Raw genomic sequence first — 25173 nt, 5'->3', positions numbered from 1 at the left:
CGTTCTCTTTGGGGCAGCCAGGAACCGCTGAGCTCAGCAGCCCCATAGGGAATGAATGGAACGACGGATGACAATGAGCATTGCTGATCCATTCTAAGAGATAAAATATGCCCCCGATTCGCCGAGCGGCACAGGTCCCAGCGGTCGGACACTCGGCGATCGAGATGGGGGATGACTTATTTTCACTGGACAACCCCTGTAATGCTGCCTCCTAGTGGTAAGCATGCATATGAAAAAAGCAATTTGTTGGATGACAGTAGCCCATGTACAGCAAGTACCTGGTCGATCCTTCGCGAACTGCCGGTCCGTAGACAAGGCCACTTTCTCCTCCTGGATAAACATTCTGTCAATCATTACCATTTCTGCGGAAGGACTCACTCTCTGCAGAAGGAAGAACACCAATGTCAGATCTTACTACGAGCACGAGAGACGTTTCATGTATTACGTGGATATTTAACCATAATAATAATCTTTATTTTTATATAGCGCTAACATATTCCGCAGCGCTTTACAGTTTTGCACACATTATCATCGCTGTCCCCGTTAGGGAATTTAGATTGTGAGCCCCATCAGTATGTCTTTGGAATGTGGGAGGAAACCGGAGAATCCGAGAGAACATACAAACTCCTTGCAGATGTTGTCCTTGGTGGAGTTTGAACCCAGGACTCCAGCGCTGCAAGGCTGCTGTGCTATCCACCGCGCCACCGTGCTGCCGTCAGGGGAAGGAAACTTTACTGAAACGCGCGTCGGGACATTAACCCTCTAAGGTATCCTGTTTGTTCGGATTAATGGTTGTAGTATACACTGGTCCTGTCTCTGATTGAGCACGGTTTTGGATATCTATGCTTGACTAGCGTAGAAATTCCTTCTCTTCTTTTGTTGTGGCACTTGTGCACTTTATTTACCTTTAGGCACTGCCTTTACATTATGTTTTTATGCTAACATCTGACTCACCTTGTGATTTATATTTTTTATGAAACGCTTTCACCTCTGCATGCCCAGGTACTATTTATTTGTTATCCCGAACATCAGGTTTCCATAAAATACCATACAGGGTTGTTTATGTATGTATTCAGTGTATTATCGATTATATGTTTCTGTGATGCACTTTCTTTTTTCATTTTTTAATCATTTTGTAATTTGACTTACCGCTATTCAAATAAAGATAAATATTTGTACCCTTGTCCGGAATTTTCTCTCTCTTTTAGCTCTTATTTCTGGGTATTGGTTTCACCCTATATATTGAGTGGTTTCCACTCTTCACTACCACATATCTTCTATTTAATCACTTATTTTTTACAAATTGTGCAATTTATTGTTTTATTTTAGTGTGTGGTATTCTTGGTTACCTACATATTCATGTAGCAGAGCAGTGTATGGCTATATGCGCATGTAGTGTGCATGTAACAGAGCTGTGTGTATGTCTTGTGCAAGCAGTGTGCATGTAGCAAAGCTGTGTGTATGTATATGCACATGTAGTGTGCATGCAGCAAAGCTCTGTGTCTGTATGTGCATGCAGCAGAGCTGTGTGTCTGTATGTGCATGCAGCAGAGCTGTGTGTCTGTATGTGCATGCAGCAGAGCTGTGTATGTCTGTATGTGCATGCAGCAAAGCTCTGTGTCTATATATACGCATGTAGCAGTGCGGTGTGTGTCTATATACACATGTAGCAGAGCTGTGCCTATATATGCTCATGTAGCAGAGCTGTGTCTATATACGCACATGTAGCAAACCTGTGTGTGTCTATATATGCACATGTAGCAGAGCTGTGTGTATGCATATGTGTATTGCGTGTATAAAACCACAGAGAGACACTAACAAGATTCATATCTGACCCCAATTCATTAAAATTAGTGATAATAACCCTTCCACTTTACGCGGCCAGGAAAGTGAGCTACGTGCCGAATATGGCAGCTCCGGGAGGCAATCAGCTGATCAGACAACAGCTTGAAATATAATTTCCAGAAATTAAAAGAGAAATGCCGATCAACAAAGGATTCACTAAAACATAAGCGGGAGGAGGAGGTCGCACCTTTGACTCTTCCAAAAGGAGCAAGCGATACTTGTTCAGCATGGCCTGTGTGCGCTTCAGAAGCTGAGTCGACACCGTCTCAAACTCATCATCCACTGTGGGAAAAGAAGGGGACGACATGGCGTAAATCAGGAGCGGTAAGAGGGATTCGACATATGTCCTCGGGTGAATGCGGTGCGGTGTGGATAACGCGAATACGATCCTCACCCGTCCGGAGATTGTGTTCGGTGGGCAGCAGACCCTGGTACACGTGGTACGGGAGCAGTCTGTGCAGGGCGTCTTCAAAGGAGTGAAATGAGGACTTGTAATCCGGGTGTAGGACGGAGCCCTGGTGCTTGTGTAACTGCTCCAGGAAGCTGGGAGAGAAAGGAGACGATTACCGAGCAGCTCGGCCCGATATCCCAATAGTGAAAACCTCCCCTCTGTGGACCAAACAACGAGCATGCTCAACCGCGGCCCTGATCATTCCCTATGGGGCTGCGCTCGGCCTTTTTTGGCCAAATCCATAGAGAATAAATGGAGCGGTGGTCAGTTCTCTGACTGTAAAGGGGGTAAAAATTATGGAAAAAAAATACAAAATCTTGCAATGTTCACACTGGCCACTAGGGTGAATACTGGACTCAGGCTTCCTGGCCATGGACAGCAATACACTGAACAGGAAGTATGAGGCTAGTGTTAACCCTAGTGGCCAGTGTGAGAATTGCAAGATGTGTGTGAACCGGACAGGCGCGTTATATTGCCCTATCACAGGGCGGTGTATTATACGGGGATGGAAGATGCACTCCAAGGTACTAAACTCCTAGATAAGACACCAAACCCTTCCAATCTCGGCCATTCACACTGACAGACGGGTTCCTATATTTATACATACACACATACTCACCAGGCTTCCTTGCTTGGCTGTAGTGTTTGAAGTTTCTTCAGGGCTCCAAATTTATTCTCAAACTAAAAATGGAAAGGGTATATTAATACAATTTTAATCAATTTTTAAGTAATTTAATTTTATTAATCTTTTTATAAAAATCTTCCATATATACCAATACTGATACTGCACCCCATTAACATGCGCTCCAGGAGAAAGACATACAGCAAGTGACAGACTGAAAACACAACATGCTGGTTATGTGCAGCCTCCACTAGAGGGAGCCGAAGAGCGAGCTGCATACAGCTGTCCACTGCACTGGGTAAGTGTGTGCAGTACGCTCCCTCTAGTGGACGCTGCAGGTAAGTACAGGCTTATATTATACATTATGTCCAGGTAGTGGATTCAGACCTCTGGGACAGAAATAATCAGGCACAACCACCATTATGTAATGCTCAGCACAGAGTCTCCACCTACTCGGAGCCGGAGATTCTCTTTAGGCACAGCGGCATTTACCTGGGTCTGGGCAGTGGGCACAATTTGCTGGATTCCCTTGCCAACCACTTGGATCTGCAGGGAGCTCTTGCCTAGACTGATACTTGGCACAGAGCTGATCACACCAGTTTTACCCTTGAGGGAGAAAATGAAAAGATAACGGTTACAGAAATTCTGAAAAGTCTCCCAATTAGATGAAGCACAAGTCTCTGCGCTGTATACGGAGGCTGCGGATACACGTCCCTACACTATATACGGAGGCTGCGGATACACGTCCCTGCGCTGTATACGGAGGCTGCGGATACACGTCCCTACACTGTATACGGAAGCTGCGGATACACGTCCCTACACTGTATACGGAGGCTGCGGATACACGTCCCTGCGCTGTATACGGAGGCTGCGGATACACGTCCCTGCGCTGTATACGGAGGCTGCGGATACACGTCCCTGCGCTGTATACGGAGGCTGCGGATACACGTCCCTGCACTGTATACGGAGGCTGCGGATACACGTCCCTACACTGTATACAGAGGCTGCGGATACACGTCCCTGCACTGTATACGGAGGCTGCGGATACACGTCCCTGCGCTGTATACGGAGGCTGCAGATACACGTCCCTGCACTGTATACGGAGGCTGCAGATACACGTCCCTACACTGTATACGCAGGCTGCGGATACACGTCCCTGCGCTGTATACAGAGGCTGCAGATACACGTCCCTGCACTGTATACAGAGGCTGCAGATACACGTCCCTGCACTGTATACGGAGGCTGCGGATACACGTCCCTGCGCTGTATACGGAGGCTGCGGATACACGTCCCTGCGCTGTATACAGAGGCTGCGGATACACGTCCCTGCACTGTATACGGAGGCTGCAGATACACGTCCCTACACTGTATACGGAGGCTGCGGATACACGTCCCTGCGCTGTATACGGAGGCTGCGGATACACGTCCCTGCGCTGTATACAGAGGCTGCAGATACACGTCCCTACACTGTATACGGAGGCTGCAGATACACGTCCCTGCACTGTATACGGAGGCTGCAGATACACGTCCCTACACTGTATACGCAGGCTGCGGATACACGTCCCTGCGCTGTATACGGAGGCTGCGGATACACGTCCCTGCGCTGTATACGGAGGCTGCGGATACACGTCCCTGCACTGTATACGGAGGCTGCGGATACACGTCCCTACACTGTATACGGAGGCTGCGGATACACGTCCCTGCACTGTATACGGAGGCTGCAGATACACGTCCCTGCACTGTATACGGAGGCTGCGGATACACGTCCCTGCGCTGTATACGGAGGCTGCGGATACACGTCCCTGCGCTGTATACGGAGGCTGCGGATACACGTCCCTGCACTGTATACGGAAGCTGCAGATACACGTCCCTACACTGTATACGGAGGCTGCGGATACACGTCCCTGCACTGTATACGGAGGCTGCGGATACACGTCCCTACACTGTATACGGAGGCTGCGGATACACGTCCCTGCACTGTATACGGAGGCTGCAGATACACGTCCCTGCACTGTATACGGAGGCTGCGGATACACGTCCCTGCGCTGTATACGGAGGCTGCGGATACACGTCCCTGCACTGTATACAGAGGCTGCGGATACACGTCCCTACACTGTATACGCAGGCTGCGGATACACGTCCCTGCGCTGTATACGGAGGCTGCGGATACACGTCCCTGCACTGTATACAGAGGCTGCGGATACACGTCCCTACACTGTATACGGAGGCTGCGGATACACGTCCCTGCACTGTATACGGAGGCTGCGGATACACGTCCCTACACTGTATACGGAGGCTGCGGATACACGTCCCTACACTGTATACGGAGGCTGCGGATACACGTCCCTACGCTGTATACGGAGGCTGCAGATACACGTCCCTGCACTGTATACGGAGGCTGCGGATACACGTCCCTGCACTGTATACAGAGGCTGCGGATACACGTCCCTGCACTGTATACGGAGGCTGTGGATACACGTCCCTGCGCTGTATACGGAGGCTGCAGATACACGTCCCTGCGCTGTATACGGAGGCTGCGGATACACGTCCCTGCGCTGTATACGGAGGCTGCGGATACACGTCCCTGCGCTGTATACGGAGGCTGCGGATACACGTCCCTGCACTGTATACGGAGGCTGCGGATACACGACCCTACACTGTATACGGAGGCTGCAGATACACGTCCCTACACTGTATACGGAGGCTGCGGATACACGTCCCTGCGCTGTATACGGAGGCTGCGGATACACGTCCCTGCGCTGTATACGGAGGCTGCGGATACACGTCCTGCGCTGTATACAGAGGCTGCGGATACACGACCCTACACTGTATACGGAGGCTGCGGATACACGTCCCTGCACTGTATACGGAGGCTGCGGATACACGTCCCTACACTGTATACGGAGGCTGCGGATACACGTCCCTGCGCTGTATACGGAGGCTGCGGATACACGTCCCTGCGCTGTATACGGAGGCTGCGGATACACGTCCCTGCGCTGTATACAGAGGCTGCGGATACACGACCCTACACTGTATACGGAGGCTGCGGATACACGTCCCTGCACTGTATACGGAGGCTGCGGATACACGTCCCTACACTGTATACGGAGGCTGCGGATACACGTCCCTGCACTGTATACGGACGGTGATGATACACATACTACACTGTATACGGAGGCTGCAGATACACGTCCCTACACTGTATACGGAGGCTGCGGATACACGTCCTTACACTGTATACGGAGGCTGCGGATACACGTCCCTACACTGTATACGGAGGCTGCGGATACACGTCCCTACACTATATACGGAGGCTGCGGATACACGTCCCTGCGCTGTATACGGAAGCTGCAGATACACGTCCCTACACTGTATACGGAGGCTGCTGATACACGTCCCTACACTGTATACAGAGGCTGCGGATACACGTCCCTACACTGTATACGGAGGCTGCGGATACACGTCCCTACACTGTATACGGAGGCTGCGGATACACGTCCCTGCGCTGTATACGGAGGCTGCAGATACACGTCCCTACACTGTATACGGAGGCTGCGGATACACGTCCCTACACTGTATACGGAGGCTGCGGATACACGTCCCTGCGCTGTATACGGAGGCTGCGGATACACGGCCCTGCACTGTATACGGAGGCTGCGGATACACGTCCCTACACTGTATACGGAGGCTGCGGATACACGTCCCTACAATGTATACGGAGGCTGCGGATACACGTCCCTACACTGTATACGGAGGCTGCGGATACACGGCCCTGCACTGTATACGGAGGCTGCGGATACACGTCCCTACACTGTATACAGAGGCTGCTGATACACGTCCCTGCACTGTATACGGAGGGTGCGGATACACGTCCTTACACTGTATACGGAGGCTGCGGATACACGTCCCTGCACTGTATACGGAGGGTGCGGATACACGACCCTGCACTGTATACGGAGGCTGCGGATACACGTCCCTGCGCTGTATACGGACGGTGATGATACACATACTACACTGTATACGGAGGCTGCAGATACACGACCCTGCACTGTATACGGAGGCTGCGGATACACGTCCCTACACTGTATACGGAGGCTGCGGATACACGTCCCTGCACTGTATACGGACGGTGATGATACACATACTACACTGTATACGGAGGCTGCAGATACACGACCCTGCACTGTATACAGAGGCTGCAGATACACGTTCCTACACTGTATACGGAGGCTGCGGATACACGTCCCTGCACTGTATACGGACGGTGATGATACACATACTACACTGTATACGGAGGCTGCGGATACACGTCCCTACACTGTATACGGAAGCTGCGGATACACGTCCCTACACTGTATACGGAGGCTGCGGATACACGTCCCTGCGCTGTATACGGACGGTGATGATACACATACTACACTGTATACGGAGGCTGCAGATACACGACCCTGCACTGTATACGGAGGCTGCGGATACACGTCCCTACACTGTATACGGAGGCTGCGGATACACGTCCCTGCACTGTATACGGACGGTGATGATACACATACTACACTGTATACGGAGGCTGCAGATACACGACCCTGCACTGTATACAGAGGCTGCAGATACACGTTCCTACACTGTATACGGAGGCTGCGGATACACGTCCCTGCACTGTATACGGACGGTGATGATACACATACTACACTGTATACGGAGGCTGCAGATACACGACCCTGCACTGTATACGGAGGCTGCGGATACACGTCCTTACACTGTATACGGAGGCTGCAGATACACGTCCCTACACTGTATACGGAGGCTGCGGATACACGCCCCTACACTGTATACGGAGGCTGCGGATACACGTCCCTACACTGTATACGGAGGCTGCGGATACACGTCCCTGCACTGTATACGGACGGTGATGATACACGTCCCTGCACTGTATACGGAGGCTGCGGATACACGACCCTGCACTGTATACGGAGGCTGCGGATACACGTCCCTACACTGTATACGGAGGCTGCAGATACACGTCCCTGCACTGTATACGGACGGTGATGATACACGTACTACACTGTATACGGACGGTGATGATACACGTACTACACTGTATACGGACGGTGATGATACACGTACTACGCTGTATACGGACGGTGATGATACACGTCCCTGCACTGTATACGGACGGTGATGATACACGTACTACACTGTATACGGACGGTGATGATACACGTACTACACTGTATACGGACGGTGATGATACACGTACTACGCTGTATACGGACGGTGATGATACACGTACTACGCTGTATACGGACGGTGATGATACACGTACTACGCTGTATACGGACGGTGATGATACACGTACTACACTGTATACGGACGGTGATGATACACGTACTACGCTGTATACGGACGGTGATGATACACGTACTACACTGTATACGGACGGTGATGATACACGTACTACACTGTATACGGACGATGATGATACACGTCCCTGCACTGTATACGGACGGTGATGATACACGTACTACACTGTATACGGACGGTGATGATACACGTACTACACTGTATACGGACGGTGATGATACACGTATTACACTGTATACGGACGGTGATGATACACGTACTACACTGTATACGGACGGTGATGATACACGTCCCTGCACTGTATACGGACGGTGATGATACACGTACTACACTGTATACGGATGGTGATGATACACGTACTACACTGTATACGGACGGTGATGATACACGTACTACACTGTATACGGACGGTGATGATACACGTACTACACTGTATACGGACGCTTTGTAACACGTGGATATGTTCTAAAAAACCTTTAAAGAAAATGCTCACACCGCCTGCTGTAAGTAGTAACAATGGGGCATATAAATACCATGGGCGGTGAGTAAACACCGTTTTTGAAAATAATACAAAGAGTACACGCCATCCCACCACACAGAGGTGTACTCCAATCGAGAAGGTCCTTGTACAAAGAGGTACAGACTGGACGTTATACACCGGTGTCCCTGCTGAAGACCCCAATATTATACTTATTGCTACAAAGAGAACTTCAATGTTATAGTATTATTTCCCTGCAGTGACTGTGGACTCGCCAGAAGTTTTATTCTTTGATTAAACTTTTCCAAAAACGGGCCGACCTGAACTCCGTGCATAAGAGGGGTTATAACACCACAGAAACAAAAACCTCTTGTTTTATTTATTATCATCTCTTTTCAGCCACCAGGCGGCAGCAGCGAGCCGACTAATACACTAATGAGACAATAAATCAGATTCTATCACATTCTCATTATTCGATGCCTCAGAGTTCTTACCGGCGTCTGCACAGGACCCGCACCCACAGGTTTCCCTTGCCCCCCAGGGGTTTTCACACCTGCGCTGGGGTAAGCATTGGAGTCTTGGACTCCAGGAGGAGCTGCTGCGCCTGTAAGACATGGAGTCCGGGAAACATTGGTATTAGCAAGATCCTAAAATGCAACAGATCATGCGTCATTTCTATAGTTGTTCAAATTGATTCGCAGGACCCCGTAATTACTGAGAACTACCAAACAGACACCGGGGGGTGGGGTGGGGGGGGGTGGAACGGAGCTGAGGGGGGGCACGGAGCTGAGGAGCGTGGGGGGGGGGGCACGGAGCTGAGGAGCGCAGGGAGACACGGAACTAAGGAGCGCGGGGGGCACAGAGCTAAGGAGCGCGGGGGGGCACAGAGCTAAGGAGCGCGGGGGGGCACGGAGCTGAGGAGTGCAGGGGGGCACGGAGCTGAGGAGCGCAGGGAGACACGGAACTAAGGAGCGCGAGGGGGCACGGAGCTAAGGAGCGCGGGGGGGCACAGAGCTAAGGAGCGCGGGGGGGGCACGGAGCTGAGGAGTGCAGGGGGCACGGAGCTGAGGAGCGCAGGGAGACACGGAACTAAGGAGCGCGGGGGGCACAGAGCTAAGGAGCGCGGGGGGGCACAGAGCTAAGGAGCGCGGGGGGGCACGGAGCTGAGGAGTGCAGGGGGGCACGGAGCTGAGGAGCGCAGGGAGACACGGAACTAAGGAGCGCGAGGGGGCACGGAGCTAAGGAGCGCGGGGGGGCACAGAGCTAAGGAGCGCGGGGGGGCACGGAGCTGAGGAGTGCAGGGGGCACGGAGCTGAGGAGCGCAGGGAGACACGGAACTAAGGAGAGCGGGGGGGCACGGAGCTGAGGAGCGTGGGGGGGCATGGAGCTGAGGAGTGCAGGGGGGCACGGAGCTGAGGAGCGCGGGGGGACCGGAGCTGAGGAGTGCAGGGGGGCACGGAGCTGAGGAGCGTGGGGGGGCACGGAGCTGAGGAGCGTGGGGGGGGGGCACGGAGCTGAGGAGTGCAGGGGGGCACGGAGCTAAGGAGCGCGAGGGGGCACGGAGCTAAGGAGCGCGGGGGGCACAGAGCTAAGGAGCGCGGGGGGGCACAGAGCTGAGGAGCGTGGGGGGGGCACGGAGCTAAGGAGCGCGAGGGGGCACGGAGCTAAGGAGCGCGGGGGGGGCACGGAGCTGAGGAGTGCAGGGGGGCACAGAGCTAAGGAGCGCGGGGGGACACGGAGCTAAGGAGCGCGGGGGGGGCACGGAGCTAAGGAGCGCGGGGGGCACAGAGCTAAGGAGCGCGGGGGGACACGGAGCTGAGGAGCGCAGGGAGACACGGAACTAAGGAGCGCGGGGGGACACGGAGCTGAGGAGTGCAGGGGGGCACGGAGCTAAGGAGCGCGGGGGGCACAGAGCTAAGGAGCGCGGGGGGACACGGAGCTGAGGAGCGCGAGGGGCACCGGGCACGGATCTGGTCAGCTTTAGAGCAGTGCTTATAAGCTCTATAACCAGCGTTGTGTAAGCGCTGCGCTCCTCGCCTAGGAGATCGGCCACCTCTGATAGACTTGATCTATAGGATCAATCCCTCTGTATGGAAATTGTAAGAGTTCTCCGCTTCTACAAATACTTTGCAATTTTAGACAAATAACCTTTTCCGCTTTGGGCACAGGGTGTTATACAAGTTCTCACCGGACGTCTTCATTAGCACGGAGGCCGCCTGCTGCTGCATTAGTGTTGATAGCTGGGCCGCCTGGGGGACGCTCGCACCTTGCACCTTGGTCATGTCGCTGTGCACCACTTGGGTGGGCTGCACCAACACCTGCCCGGGGGAGTGACAGTGCAGAGGAGCCTGAGCCGGCACCGGCTGCCCCTGACTGCTGAGCAGCACTGACGACGTCTGACCAGTAAACTGCGCGCCGATGGCTGCCGCTGCCTGGACTCCTCCTGGCTGCTGCTGCGGCAACATTAGGCTCTGCTGCATCTGCACGACAAGAAAGGTGCGATTAATTCTCAAATGACAATATGTTGTGTTGTTCCTCTGTCGCTCTTCCTGGAAATGTTTTAATGGCGGCTACCACTGCCCTTCTCATAGTCATCAGTGCTGGCAGCGGGGGTGTAAATGGATGCCCCCTCTGAGCAAGTCCTTATCCTCGGCTGTCACTTTCTCCATCATTTCCAGGAGGAATAACAGAGGACGGGTAAGAAGTGTTAATACAGAAGTTGTATGTTATAGACCTGCCATGACCGCTTGCCTCACCTGTTGGTATCGCTCCAAAAGCTGCTTTTGCTGGGGCAGAGCATTGGACAACGTCAAAGCCTGGAACTGGCCGGGGGTCATCTGGAAGGTACGCGTCGGTTCAGGGGTCAGATGGAGGGGCTGCCCAGGGGTCTGGCCCTTAATAGGGGCCTGGGTCTGGAACTGCACAGGAAACGTATGTGTCTGGGACTCCGACGTGGGTGGCGTGGCCTGCAGGGGGAGCGGGACCCCTGCCCGAAGCTCGGGCTGTGCAGCGCCCAGCTGCACCTGGAGCTGAATGTGCTGCTGCGGGGACGACAGGGTCTGCGGCATGTCGCTGGCCATCGGCTGGTGAGGCGGGAAAGGCGTCTGTACCTGAGGCTGAGAGGGAGGACGCAGAGGGTGCTGGGAAGAACCGTGAGGAGAAGAGGAGATTTGGTTCTGGATGACAAACAGGTTTTGCATCTGAGGAGTACAAGAGCGGGAGAGGGGCTCCGAGGGAGGACGGGGAAGGCTCTGAGGCTGGGATGGAGGCCTGGAGTGAGGCCGCGATGGAGGCCGGGATAGCGGCTGCGGCTGGGATGGAGGGCGCGACTGGTGGGGGGACTGCATCTGTGAGTGGTGGGCAGCAGAGGCCTGCAGCTGAGGGCTGGGAGGGTGAGGTAGTGTATGGGAAGGCGACGCTCCCGGGAGCTTCTGTTGTCCGACTGGAATCTAGAGAAGAAAAAGGAGAAGGTTATACAGCGACCGACGCGTTTCATGCACTCACCCCCAAAATATCTGAGGAAAGTCAAATAGGATCAGTCGATTCTCAAAACATCCATTGTTCCAACTGGTCTCCCCTCCACCCCCCAGCCTCAACAGGGAAAAACAGATTGTATCGTACAAGGATACGGACACCTTCGGAGGCTTTTCTTCTTAATCAACGGAGTGCATTTTTGGAAAAATGTAATTTTTTGTAATCAGGTAAAATTAATAATTTTGTACCGTTTGCCTCCTACAGCCTCTGTGAATCACTGTACATACCCTGTAGACTGCAGAACGAGTCAAACTGGAAAATCCGTTTCCTTTTCTAAAAAAACAAACAAACAGGAGCTTTACTCGCCCACCCCGAGTCCAATACCGAGCTCTGCCGCTGCTCCCCAGTGTCTGTTATTGTCTGTAGCAGTGATTTCACGTAGACAGCGCTGCAGCCAATCACAGCTCCTGCCATCAACTCGGGTAGAACCGCTGCTCTCACTTATTGGCTCTGAAGACAATAACAGACAGCAGGAGCAGCGGTGGAGGCTTGATGTTAGACCCAGGGAGGGTTAGTAAGGGGCAAGATTTATTTTAAGCACACAGCAGCCGGGGGACAGTGATACGTAGAGGCTGTAGAAGTCAAATGCTCCATCATTTTAATAAAACCATATAGCAATATTTTTTTTTGTGCAAAAATACAAGGAATTAAACAAAACAAAACAAAAACTATACCCTTGAAGGTGTCCATATTCTCGGAAGAATACGGACACTGTGGGGACCTTTTTTATTTAGTTTAAGTGGATGTATTTTCTGCTAAAGTCATTTTTGGAATTTAATTTCTTTACAAAGTTTTACTTTTACGGGCTCTTTTACGTCAATTGCAGAAATGAGTTATCCGAGCATCGGCCAGTGAGCTCCTCTGTGCGGATTTCTCAACTTTAATGAAAAAGAGAAAGGAGCGACAATAAGAAGCTCACTGAGTGATGTTTAGTTAACTCCAGTGCAATAAAGAAGCTAAAGAAGGCAAAAGATGCAAGATTCTAAAGAAAACTCAATTGCAAAAAATGATTCTTAGCCCACCATACACGCCATTGAATAAAAACAAATGCCCCTGAAGGTGTCCATAAGCTTTAAGTGGTTGATAACAGTGGGCAATAGCATGTAAGCACTTGTAAGGCTACAGCATGTCTGTATAGAGGGATGGGTGACTGAGCGCGCCCCACAAAACATTACAATCCCCCCACACAGCAGATCGGGACACAAGGCACAGGAAGAGTCAGCGACTGACAAGAACAGGGAGGCAGAGTGTGCGAGCGAGGAGAGGCGAGAAGAAGAAGGGGAATCAACCGGAGAACAGCAGCAGCGTTTAGAGGGGAAGGAATTAGTAACGGTACAAAAAAATCATGTGCAAGCAGGAGCCACCTAAGAGGAGGACGAAAGACCCCCAAATGCCAGCCGCAGCACCAGGGGTAGGGGTCCGGCCGCTCTACATGTGCCGCTCATTGCAATGATTGCTGACTCTCCATGGCCAGGAACAGGGACTTGGGAAAATGGGCTTATGGTCTCCTGGCTTCAGAAGCACCCCTGTCCTCAGGAGCAGATTTTATTTATTTTTATAAAACACACAGCACTGGACCCTGGGCAGGGTGAGGAAGGCCCACCGAGTATCCACCGCTGCAGCCAATCAGTGAGCTCAGCAGGGGTGACCGCTGAGTTCACCAATTAGACCCAGGGAGGGGAAGCAAACCACAGATTTATTTTGTAAAAAGCCCCATTCACGCGTTTGATTTTTCAAGTACGAGAAAATCGTACCAATGAGTTCGATCAGAGTTCGGTCAGAGTTCGGTCAGAGTTCGGTCAGAGTTCGGTCAGAGTTCGGTCAGAGTTCGATCAGAGTTCGATCAGAGTTCGGTCAGAGTTCGGTCAGAGTTCGGTCAGAGTTCGGTCAGAGTTCGGTCAGAGTTCGGTCAGAGTTCGGTCAGAGTTCGGTCAGAGTTCGGTCAGAGTTCGGTCAGAGTTCGGTCAGAGTTCGATCAGAGTTCGATCAGAGTTTGATTTTTCACGGACTAATTGATTTGCATTACCGATTTTGAGCCGACCCTTGGATCAAACTCAGACACGTCTCTGATATTCGCAGCGGACTACTAGGTCAGAGGGTAAAATCTGACAAGTGAATAGTCCCATAGAATATCATGGATACAAGTGCTATTCATGAAAAGAAAATGGATATCACTCGTTTGCAAAAATCACACATCTGAATGAGGCCTAAATCTGGGATTTACTCCCCCTCCCCGGGTCCAGCAATGCAACCAATCGGTGAGCTTTGCCAAGATCCCGGATTGGCTTCAGCACTGATAACATAATATCAGCACTGCAGATAATAACAGACCCCGATTGCTCATCGTGGGACCCGGGGAAAGTGAATAAAGCATTTTTTTTTTTTAAACAAACTACGCCTGAGGACAGGGTTTTGTTTTTTTGTTTTTTTTATAAAACTGGGAAATGCCTTTAAAAGGTGCAAATGATTTAACAGACCTGTAAAATTTGCTTTTACGGAGGATGTTACTCTCTTTCTGGGGACCCAGTAATGCGCAATAGGAAAAAAATGCAAATGAGGTCTTCCCCAGAAGGAAGAAAACATGCCTCTAGCGCCACCTATGGGCCATACCATAAAAAGGTGTGAAATATGAATAGGGACAAAAAAAAACAAAAAACGTAACGTGTGAGAATGTCATAAGGACGTCTCCATCTTGAAAGTCCCTTTAACAGCGGCCATTGGTAAGTTTGGGGGCAATCAGCAATCATTGTGCAACTCCATGATGCCCAATATCCACAGTCTGGACTTCATTATTGGCTGCGGACGTAAAGTGAAGTCAAAGGAAAATTTGCCACCCACAGGTTACGGGAAAGAAAATTAGAAGGGGGGAGAAGCCAGAAAAAAAAGGGATTAAGGTGAAAGCAGACTGAATTTGGGGAAGTGGCTACCTGGCAGGACATAGCCTGCTGAGACTGGCTGGTGGGGAAATGAGGTAAGTGTCCCTTGGATTCCGGTGTGGTGGCATGGTTCTGGGCCAAGTCACGGTTGGGTTGGGCCGCGGAGCCGGCGCTGCTGCTCACTATGACGGAGGCGGGCACGCTACTGCTGCTGGAGGTGCTGCTGCTCATAGTGCTGCCAGAGGCGGCTATGCTGTACACAGGCATAGAGAGCTGAGGGGCGGCAGAGGTTTGCACCAGGCTGCTTTCCTGCTGTGGTTTCAACGTCACTTCATAATATTGCTGCTGTTGCTGTTCCTTCTGCAATGGCCAACATTGGCAACCGTCACTCACACAGAACGTCATTGTCATCACTTTTTTTTTTTTTTTACCATAACTGGAGGCAGTAACATAGACCTCAGGACTGGCTATCACCAGTTATAATCATATTTAACCATTCTCGACATGTAATGCGCCATTTGGCCACTAGGGGGCACCACTGAGCAGAGCTAAATTCGACTATATACCTCCCCCCAATCCATAGAATGTAGGCCAGGATATGTTCTACGTGTCAAGTTTGGGCCCTTGGATATGGCACAGAGCAGTTTTGGGGGTCATATCCAAGAGTCCCAAAAGTGAGCCAATACCTAAAAGGATATAATAAGGCTTTAACGAAAAAGCACAAATAAAAGAAGAAGAAACAACAATGTATTAATAGTAAAAGCGGCATTAGAGCATGCACGGCCCAACAAATGAGCAATAAGAGATGCTGGGAGACCCTGTAATCTATCCTAGCACTCACGGCACAGGCCGCACCGCTCAGTATAGAGCTCAATACCGCCCCCTAAAGAGTCAGTGCCCATGCCAGACATGTAGCTATTACTGGCTAGCCTGAAACTAATTATTAGGGGGCTGTGTATTGTTGGGTGCTCACCTGCTGGAGGAACATCTGCATGGAGTCGGCGCTGATGATATTTCCTGACGCGGCTTGACTTAGGATTATTTTGTCAGGGCTGGGCTCGAGATTGGGACTGGGCATTGCCTGCTGCGGGGGCGGAGGTGCTAACGACTGCGGCTGTACATTCAATTGGAGCTGGGTTTGTCCTTGCGATGGCTGCTGTGTCGTCTGGACGGTCAATATGGAAGTCTGCTCGTTGCTGGGCAGGAGGTTGGCGCCTTGTGGCACAATACCCGGGCTCTGGCTGCTTCCCGTCGAGGCCTGTTGGATGCTCACTGCTTGACCAAGGCTCTCGGGGGTGTTGAACATGGCCACCTGATTGGGCAAAGTCACTCCTTGGATAACCGTTTGCCCGGCTTGGTTAAGCGACGTGGTTACTGCGGGTTGACTTTGGGTGCTCAGACTACTGGCGAGGGAGACTGGCATCTGGAACAACGTAGGCTGGCCAACCTGTCCCGCCTGGAGCTGGATGGGTGCAGACAGAATGTGAGCTGTGCCGTGCGCGTTCTGAGACGTGAGGACCTGCCCCAAGTTCAGCTGGCTAGCAAGGTTCTGGTTGGTAAGTAGGGCCTGATTGAGAATTTGGCCTCCTGGACCTTGGCTGGCAATGATGTGGGCTTGTCCACCAGGGTGGGAAGCAGCTAAGATCTGGCCACTCATGTTGGCCTGCAGTGCAGAGAGCTGCTGGACGGCTGAAGCTCCCGGCAAGAGGAACTGGTTCTGACCCTGCAGCATAGCCTGGGCATGCTGAGCCGGGATGACTATACTGCTGCCTTGGTTTAGAAGCTGGACACTCATGGGTTTGCCCAGTGTCTGCTGCTGCGGAGGAGGCTGCTTAAACACATTGGCAGGAAGGCCCTGGGGAAAGCTGGAGAGGACAACGTTTTGACCGGGTTTTCCAGCCATGAATGTCAGATTTTGCGGACCTTTCTGCTGCTGCTGCAGCGACGAGTCACCTTGGATGGTGAGGGTTGCATTGTTGGGAGTGAATGGTTTGGGTGAGATTTGGAACAGCTTTTGCTGGAGCACACCAGCCGGTTTGGGTTGTATTGGAGTTGGAGTCCGCTGTATTATAACCGGGCTGTTCAGACTGGAAGTAACGGTGAGGGACTGCGTGCACTGCGCTGCCGACACACCGCCGAACATGGAATTACCATTCAGTGTGGTGGCCACGGTGGGAATTTTGTTTTGTAGGACCAACCCAGCGTTCTGCGGAGACACCCCACTTGATGTTAATGTGACCTGCTGCTGCTCTTGGGTGGCACCTGCCAGGTAACTACCCACTGGCAGATTGGCCACCTGCGTTGGCTTGGCAATGATTTGTTGTCCAGGCTGGTTAATGGCCATGACTTGTTGTCCCACCACCTGTATTTGCCCGATCCCCAATGCTCCCCCAGGACTGCCATTGGGCAGCCCCGGGAGATTGGAGATGGGCTGAATTGTAACATTACCGAGGCCGACTTGTTGGATGAAAGGTTGTACGCTGATTGCCTTGTTGACCACATCTGCCCCAACAGACTGCTGAACAAGTGCTTGGTGGGTCAACACTGCCGGCTGCTGAAGTCCAATGAGGTCTGCACCACCAGAAAATATCTGAGGGGTCCCATCCGGAGCAGTGGGGACCACTGGTTGCAGAGTGGGGAGCTGGAAAGGGCCCAAATCCAGTTCTGCCTCGGCTTCAAGAGTCTGTTCTGTAATATTAGCCTCCTGTAAACTCTGCTGGAGGATGTCGCATGGCTGGTCAGAATTGGCGAGGCTGGCGCCAGCCCCCGATGGAGACCCAAGGATGTCATCTGGCAAAAAGTCCAAATCTACACCACCAGTTGGGGGGTTTGGTTCGGTGGTTAAATGGTTCCCGGAAGTTTCCTGAACATGAAGCTGAAAAGCATAAAAACTTATTAGAACAAGTCATCAGTAACAACAATTGCACAAGACAAATGGAACTTATACCCCCTAAACTGATTAAATAAGGAGGATAATTACCCATACCCTTACCGTGCACGCCCCCTGAGGAAGCGGTAACACACGAACGCGAAACGCGCGTTGGGGTATGTGACCAGGATCCAGACGGGACACTTTTAGATATATGGGTAATTAGCCTCCTTATTTAATCTCACATGTTGCAGTCTGTTTATTAATGATGTATGGCGATTTTATTAGTATAGCTTGTGCAATGGTACCATTTGTTTTGATTGCTATACATCAGACTTACTCGCACTCATGTGCAGGCAATAAATACTTTGTCATGGTACTAGATTTACTATTGTCCCGTTTTGTGAACCTGGATCATTGGTTGTATCCATGGATGTAGTCACAATGTATTTCACATAAACTATTATTCACTATATACTATATGTATGTTTTTAGGTGAAAATTAATGACATGAATTTTCAATAAATCTGATTTTTTGTTACTTTTTGGCCAGTTTTGACTCTTGTTTCTCCGGTGCAACAATTTGGCAATTGAGTCGCCGTATGTATTTAAATAACTGACGTTCATTTCTATAAACATCTGGGGGTTACGGTTCCCTTAGCAAATGTGCTCTGAGAATGAGGTGTAACTATAAGAGCAGATTCCTGTTTTACTGAGGTGATCAGAGGAAGCTCTGATCCCGGATTTTAATCAAAAGGTCATGACTACGACATAAATCAAAAATATTACTGAAACCTGAAAGCTTACCGTATTTAAAAAAAGAAAATCACCTTCAACAATACCATCACTGATATAGAGCGGTAGCTCCGCAGCTTCAACCTAACCGTGGGTTTCGCCTATAGGCTTCTTCTGGGGGCAATATAGAGGGGCAAACCCCAAGAAGAAGCCAACAGTCAAAACACAGGGTCGGATTTGATTTGATTGTTACATATGGGAAACTTGCGACAGTACTGATGCCGGTGATCGCTTATAGAACTACTGGCCTCAACAGGACTAACACGAAAATCACTGTATGAATACTGATACTGGGAATGTGATGGAGAGGGAGGATTCCTTATTATCTATATGTACACCCAAATTGTGCCAAAAAATAAACCTCTCCTGCAATAAAAAAAATAAAAAGCTCTTATATAGCTACGCCAATTAAAAATGTCAAAAATATAGCTGCTAAAAGGTTTAGAGGCAAAAACGGAAATATTTTGGTTCCCCATTAAGGCTATGTGCACACGTTCAGGATTTCTTGCAGAAATTTCCTGAGCAAAACCGGACAAATCCTGCAAGAAATCCGCATGCATTTTTCTCGCGTTTTTGATGCGTTTTTTGAGCGTTTGACGTGTTTTTTGTGCGCTTTTTTCCAGAGCTTCCCAATGCATTAAATAGCGGGAAAAATGCGAAAAATCCTCAAAATTAATAAACACGATGCGTTTTTTACCGCGATGCGTTTTTTTGGCGGAAAAAAAGCATCAAGTGGACAAAAATTGCGGAATGCATTCTAAATGATGGGATGCATAATGTATTCGTTTTTTAGCGAAAAAACGCAAAAAAAACCCGTAAAAAATCCACAATGTGTGCACACAGCCTAAAGGGGGTTTTACGAGCTCGAGAAATTTCTGCAGCTGCTAGAAACAGAGGGCAATTTCCACCATGTGCACACTGCCCACTGTTACGATTCAGCAATCTGCTGTCATTTAGTGTGACTGCAGAATTCTCTCTATTGCGTGGAAAACCGTCTTAAGGCCTTTTTGGGTCTATTCATTAAGGAGGTTAAGGTACCGTTACACTAAACGATTTACCAACGATCACGACCAGCGATACGACCTGGCCGTGATCGTTGGTAAGTCGTTGTGTGGTCTCTGAGGAGCTGTCACACAGAGAGCTCTCGCCAGCGACCAACGATCAGGGGAACAACTTCGGCATCGTTGAAACTGTCTTCAACTATGCCGAAGTCCCCAGGTAACCAGGGTAAACATCGGGTTACTAAGTGCAGGGCCGCGCTTAGTAACCCGATATTTACCCTGGTTACCATTGTAAAAGTTAAAAAAAACACTACATACTCACATTCCGATGTCTGTCACGTCCCCCGCCGTCAGCTTCCCTGCACTGTGTAAGTGCCGGCTGTAAAGCAGAGCGGTGATGTCACCGCTGTGCTCTGCTTTACGGCCGATGCTGACACAGTGCAGGGAAGCTGACGCCGGGGGACGTGACAGACATCACAATGTGAGCATGTAGTGTTTTTTTTTTTTACTTTTACAATGGTAACAAGGGTAAATATCGGATTACTAAGCGCGGCCCTGCACTTGGTAACCCGATGTTTACCCTGGTTACAAGTGAACACATCGCTGGATCGGCGTCACACACGCCGATCTAGCGATGACAGCGGGGTGATCAGCGACCAAAAAAAGGTCCTGATTATTCCCCACGACCAACGATCTCCCAGCAGGGGCCTGATCGTTGGTCGCTGTCACACAAAGATATCGTTAGCGGGATCGTTGCTACGTCACAAAAAGCGTGACGTTGCAACGATATCGTTAACAAAATCGTTATGTGTGAAGGTACCTTTAAAAATTGCAAAACAACTACATGCAGGGTGCAATCTGGAATTAGGGTGCAAAGGGTTGTCCATGGCGGGAATAAAAGGGTCTCCTGTTTCTCCAGAAACAGTGCAATACTGTATTTAATAAAGACCATGAACAAGAGTGGCGCTATTTAGGGGGGAGAAAAATAAAACCCAACATCAGATCTTCTACTCCTGGACAGATGGTCCAAACCAGTGACAAGACGAGAAAAGAAAAAAAAAAGTGAAACCCCTTACCCCAGTGCCCACGAAGAAGGCACTTGCTGCATCTCCCGTGTTATCCAGCAGATCGTCTCCATCAATCTATTGGAATTAAAAGGAGGAAAAAATAATTATAAAATACAGGCCGGTCATAAGCACTTCTGTAAGAAACTCAGCTGTGGCAGTACAAATCCCAGAATACATCTATATATAAGTTTTGCCTTCTGGGTGATCAGCTTCGGGCCAATCATTTTTGCGAGAGGGCTCCCACGATTGGCCGAGCACACAGAGGCCAGCTGCTTGGACTTCAGATCGATTGGGTGAAACCTAACCGCAAGCGTTCAGTTTCCCAACACTGCTCCCGCAGGGAAAATGAAGTATTACACAACTGAAAATATCAATGTGAGAGGTTTTCTCCTTCTCCGTCTGTTGTACAGAAGTAAATTTACTTGCGTTACAATCGCAATCTACTCCCGTGTGCGCACTCACCTTATCTGATCCATGTAGAAAGTCATTCAGAGCTTGGGGGTCACTGTGAAGAGTAAAAACCACAGATTAATATCAGTAGGTGCCGAGACACGACCAGACTCGATCTCAGTGCAGGTTTCCAGAAAGAAGTCAGTTTCCCAATCAATGGCTGAAATATGCCCTCAGCATGACCACGTTCACATCTATGGTCACAAAAGTTCCCGGGAAGAGTCACCCGTCTCCTTTTTGTGCATATAGTGAGCTATTAAAAACTGCTTTTTAATAAGAGTCATCTTATCTCAGAAAGTTATAACCTATCCACGGTGACTTATCCCCAGGACGGGGCTCCGAATTGCCCTGTTCAATGGAATGGGGCATTTTCATGATCGTACACCCCACAATTGGCTAGGATGCCGAGCTTTGATCGAGACCACCATGATCTCCATAGACTGTCGGAGGGACTAAGCGCACTTATAGAGACAACTCTAGAAATCAAGAAAGCTAAATTTCTACACGATCCACCGAAATTTAACTGAAAACCTCCCAAAACACAAGTCACATTTATAGAAATTATCACCGAGGTCTTCTCCAACCGGTGGTCCATCAATAACTACTCACCAAATTACATCTAGCAAACATCGGCCATCTTCATCGTCCATGTCAACTGCAAAAAATAAAAATAAGAAAACCACATAAGAACAAACAACAGATTTTGCCGTAAAGAGATATATCACGTAGAGGATTTAATTGACGTTTTCCCATAGGTTTTATTACAGGACAGGAAAATTGCTGAAAAAAACCCCAAACCTACAACTTATCCTACTGATTCAAGGACCCCATAGGGGATTTCTATGTTCTCTCATTGCTACTTTTTTGGGTTTAATGCAACAAAATTTTCATTTATCAAGATCCCAAAAAGGGTATTCTGATTTTGGACATTTAAGGTACATTCAAGATAGGCCATAAATGAACGGACATTATATCAGAATAGAGGATGTCCAGATAAATTTGAGAAAATATGGGGTAAATGGGACTCCACTTATCATGCTCTATAATACTTTAATAGATACGTAGGAAGTGAGGTCTGTGGTTTTGGGGACATTGCTTACAGGGTGAAATTTATACGGAACTTTCTTTTGGCGGCGTTCTTTTAGTAGTTGATGTAGTTAAGGTTATATAATAGGATACTTGTGATTGACATGCACCGTTTATTACTCTTGTAATACTATGCATTGTAACGATTCACACTGTATGTCATAATGGATAATGATAGAAACAAATGCAAATGTGTGTATTGTATGATTTATTCTGCAATTAATAAACAAATTAAAAAAAAAAAAAAAAAAGATAGGCCATAAACGTCTAAGATCTCCAAGTGCCATCTCGGAGACCTTCACCTCCATCTTGAAGACAGGGTCCAGTCTCTCATCACCATGCCCTGTGAAAACCCATTTCTCTAAAAACTCAATAGATCAGCTACTTTCAGGAACTCCCGTGAACGTGAAATAGGTGATGAAGTGGGATCCCTTTGAAAATGTTGTGTCCCCCCCCCCCCCCCCCCAAAAGAAAAAAAAAATATGCATCACCTATCAACAGAATAGGTAATAAATGTACAACACTGTCTCTGTGAATGGTGGGCACAGCTAGGGACACATCACAATTCCTGTCTCTGTGAATGGTGGGCACAGCTAGGGACACCTCACAATCCCTGTCTCTGTGAATGGTGGTCACAGCTAGGGACACCTCACAATCCCTGTCTCTGTGAATGGTGGGCACAGCTAGGGACACCTCACAATCCCTGTCTGTGTGAATGGGGGGCACAGCTAGGGACACCTCACAATCCCTGTCTCTGTGAATGGTGGGCACAGCTAGGGACACATCACAATTCCTGTCTCTGTGAATGGTGGTCACAGCTAGGGACACCTCACAATCCCTGTCTCTGTGAATGGTGGGCACAGCTAGGGACACCTCACAATCCCTGTCTGTGTGAATGGGGGGCACAGCTAGGGACACCTCACAATCCCTGTCTCTGTGAATGGTGGGCACAGCTAGGTACACATCACACAATCACTGTCTGTGTGAATGGGGGGCACAGCTAGGGGCACATCACAATCACTGTCTCTGTGAATGGTGGGCACAGCTAGGGGCACGTCACAATCAGTCTCTGCTCTGTGAATGGTGGGCACAGCTAGGGACACATCACACAATCACTGTCTGTGTGAATGGGGGGCACAGCTAGGGACACCTCACAATCACTGTCTCTGTGAATGGTGGGCACAGCTAGGGACACCTCACAATCACTGTCTCTGTGAATGGTGGGCACAGCTAGGGACACCTCACAATCACTGTCTCTGTGAATGGTGGGCACAGCTAGGGACACATCACACAATCACTGTGTCTGTGAATGGTGGGCACAGCTAGGGGCACGTCACAATCAGTCTCTGCTCTGTGAATGGTGGGCACAGCTAGGGACACCTCACAATCCCTGTCTCTGTGAATGGTGGGCACAGCTAGGGACACCTCACAATCCCTGTCTCTGTGAATGGTGGGCACAGCTAGGGACACCTCACAATCCCTGTCTCTGTGAATGGTGGGCACAGCTAGGGACACATCACACAATCACTGTGTCTGTGAATGGTGGGCACAGCTAGGGGCACATCACACAATCACTGTGTCTGTGAATGGTGGGCACAGCTAGGGACACATCACAATCCCTGTCTCTGTGAATGGTGGGCACAGCTAGGGACACATCACACAATCACTGTGTCTGTGAATGGTGGGCACAACAACTAGGGACACCTCACAATCCCTGTCTCTGTGAATGGTGGGCACAGCTAGGGGCACATCACACAATCACTGTGTCTGTGAATGGTGGGCACAACAACTAGGGACACATTACAATCATCATTGTTATGAATAACGGGCACCTAGGGGCAAACATCACCATTCACACAGAAGATACAAACTGCTAAGTGGACGTCATCCCGCGGATAAGACGACTCTGGTGAAATGCCAGCTGTCCTCACACATCACATAAGGCCCATGTTATTACAGATTGATATTCACTCCTGGCCAAAACATGCCGGCAGTGACATCAGCAGACACAGGCCAATTAATGGCCGGGAGCCGCAAGGTGAGGGGTGACTTTGTACAGGGAGATGAGAGATTTGGCTGGTAGGCACGGCTGGACAGTAGCCAAAGAGGTTTCAATTACAAGCCCGGAAGAGAGCGTTTTATGCTGTGCAATGTGCACTACAGCTGTACTCCAGCATGGCGAACAAAGGAGAGACCCGCAGGAGGCGGCCGGGACAATGCTCTGCATTATACACCGTGCATGCAGAGCGCTGCACACTGGGGGGCAGTCAGCGCGATCCCGGCTCTGGGGGTCTGTGGAGGACGTGGGGCAGAGCGGAGCATCATATGCTGCATAGCACAGCTCTGAATACCCCGCGTCCGTCCTCAGCGGCCTTATAGTCGAATATTTGCGTCGATCAATCTAGCAATAAGACAGCGCAATCTACCTTTTATAATATGCAATGGATGAAAAATATGTAGGTGCAAAACAAAAAGGTCATATGCAGTGCACCCCGGCGGGCGTAAGGGTGGGCTCACACTGCCCAGTGGTGGCCATTAAATGCCCACCGATCGTCTACATAAAACCCAATTAGTCAGGTAGACCGCACGTCCCATGCACACAGATCAGAACTGAGAGTCCTCAGTGGTTGATACCTTTTAATGACTAACTGAAAAGATGGTAACAAATTGCAGCTTTCGAGACTACATACGTCTCTTCATCAGGCACAGACGAAAAGAAATGCTGAAGAATCACATAT

The 25173-nt window shown here is 50.0% G+C and overlaps 1 protein-coding gene across 2 annotated transcripts in view; it reads right to left on the bottom strand.

Moving 5' to 3' along the window:
- The window catches only part of BICRA (BRD4 interacting chromatin remodeling complex associated protein), a 65538-nt gene that overhangs the window by 3753 nt on the left and 36612 nt on the right, over window positions 1-25173 (bottom strand). Inside the window, exons 2-14 of one of the 2 annotated variants that reach the window (XM_069746606.1) lie at window positions 21959-22004; window positions 21362-21404; window positions 20909-20974; window positions 16141-18042; window positions 15219-15527; window positions 11514-12206; window positions 10946-11237; window positions 9252-9361; window positions 3411-3524; window positions 2916-2977; window positions 2240-2388; window positions 2033-2127; window positions 279-381 (exon numbers count right to left, since the gene is read on the bottom strand). In XM_069746606.1, the coding sequence (XP_069602707.1) occupies window positions 279-381; window positions 2033-2127; window positions 2240-2388; window positions 2916-2977; window positions 3411-3524; window positions 9252-9361; window positions 10946-11237; window positions 11514-12206; window positions 15219-15527; window positions 16141-18042; window positions 20909-20974; window positions 21362-21404; window positions 21959-21999 (3979 nt within the window). In that variant the 5' untranslated portion in view covers window positions 22000-22004. The remainder of the gene's footprint in view (window positions 1-278; window positions 382-2032; window positions 2128-2239; window positions 2389-2915; window positions 2978-3410; window positions 3525-9251; window positions 9362-10945; window positions 11238-11513; window positions 12207-15218; window positions 15528-16140; window positions 18043-20908; window positions 20975-21361; window positions 21405-21958; window positions 22005-25173) is intronic. The other variant, XM_069746607.1, reaches the window with a different exon arrangement.

This window comes from Ranitomeya imitator, chromosome 2 (assembly GCF_032444005.1).
Source record: "Ranitomeya imitator isolate aRanImi1 chromosome 2, aRanImi1.pri, whole genome shotgun sequence".
NCBI lineage: Eukaryota > Metazoa > Chordata > Amphibia > Anura > Dendrobatidae > Ranitomeya > Ranitomeya imitator.
This window is presented reverse-complemented; position numbering and strand designations above follow the sequence as displayed.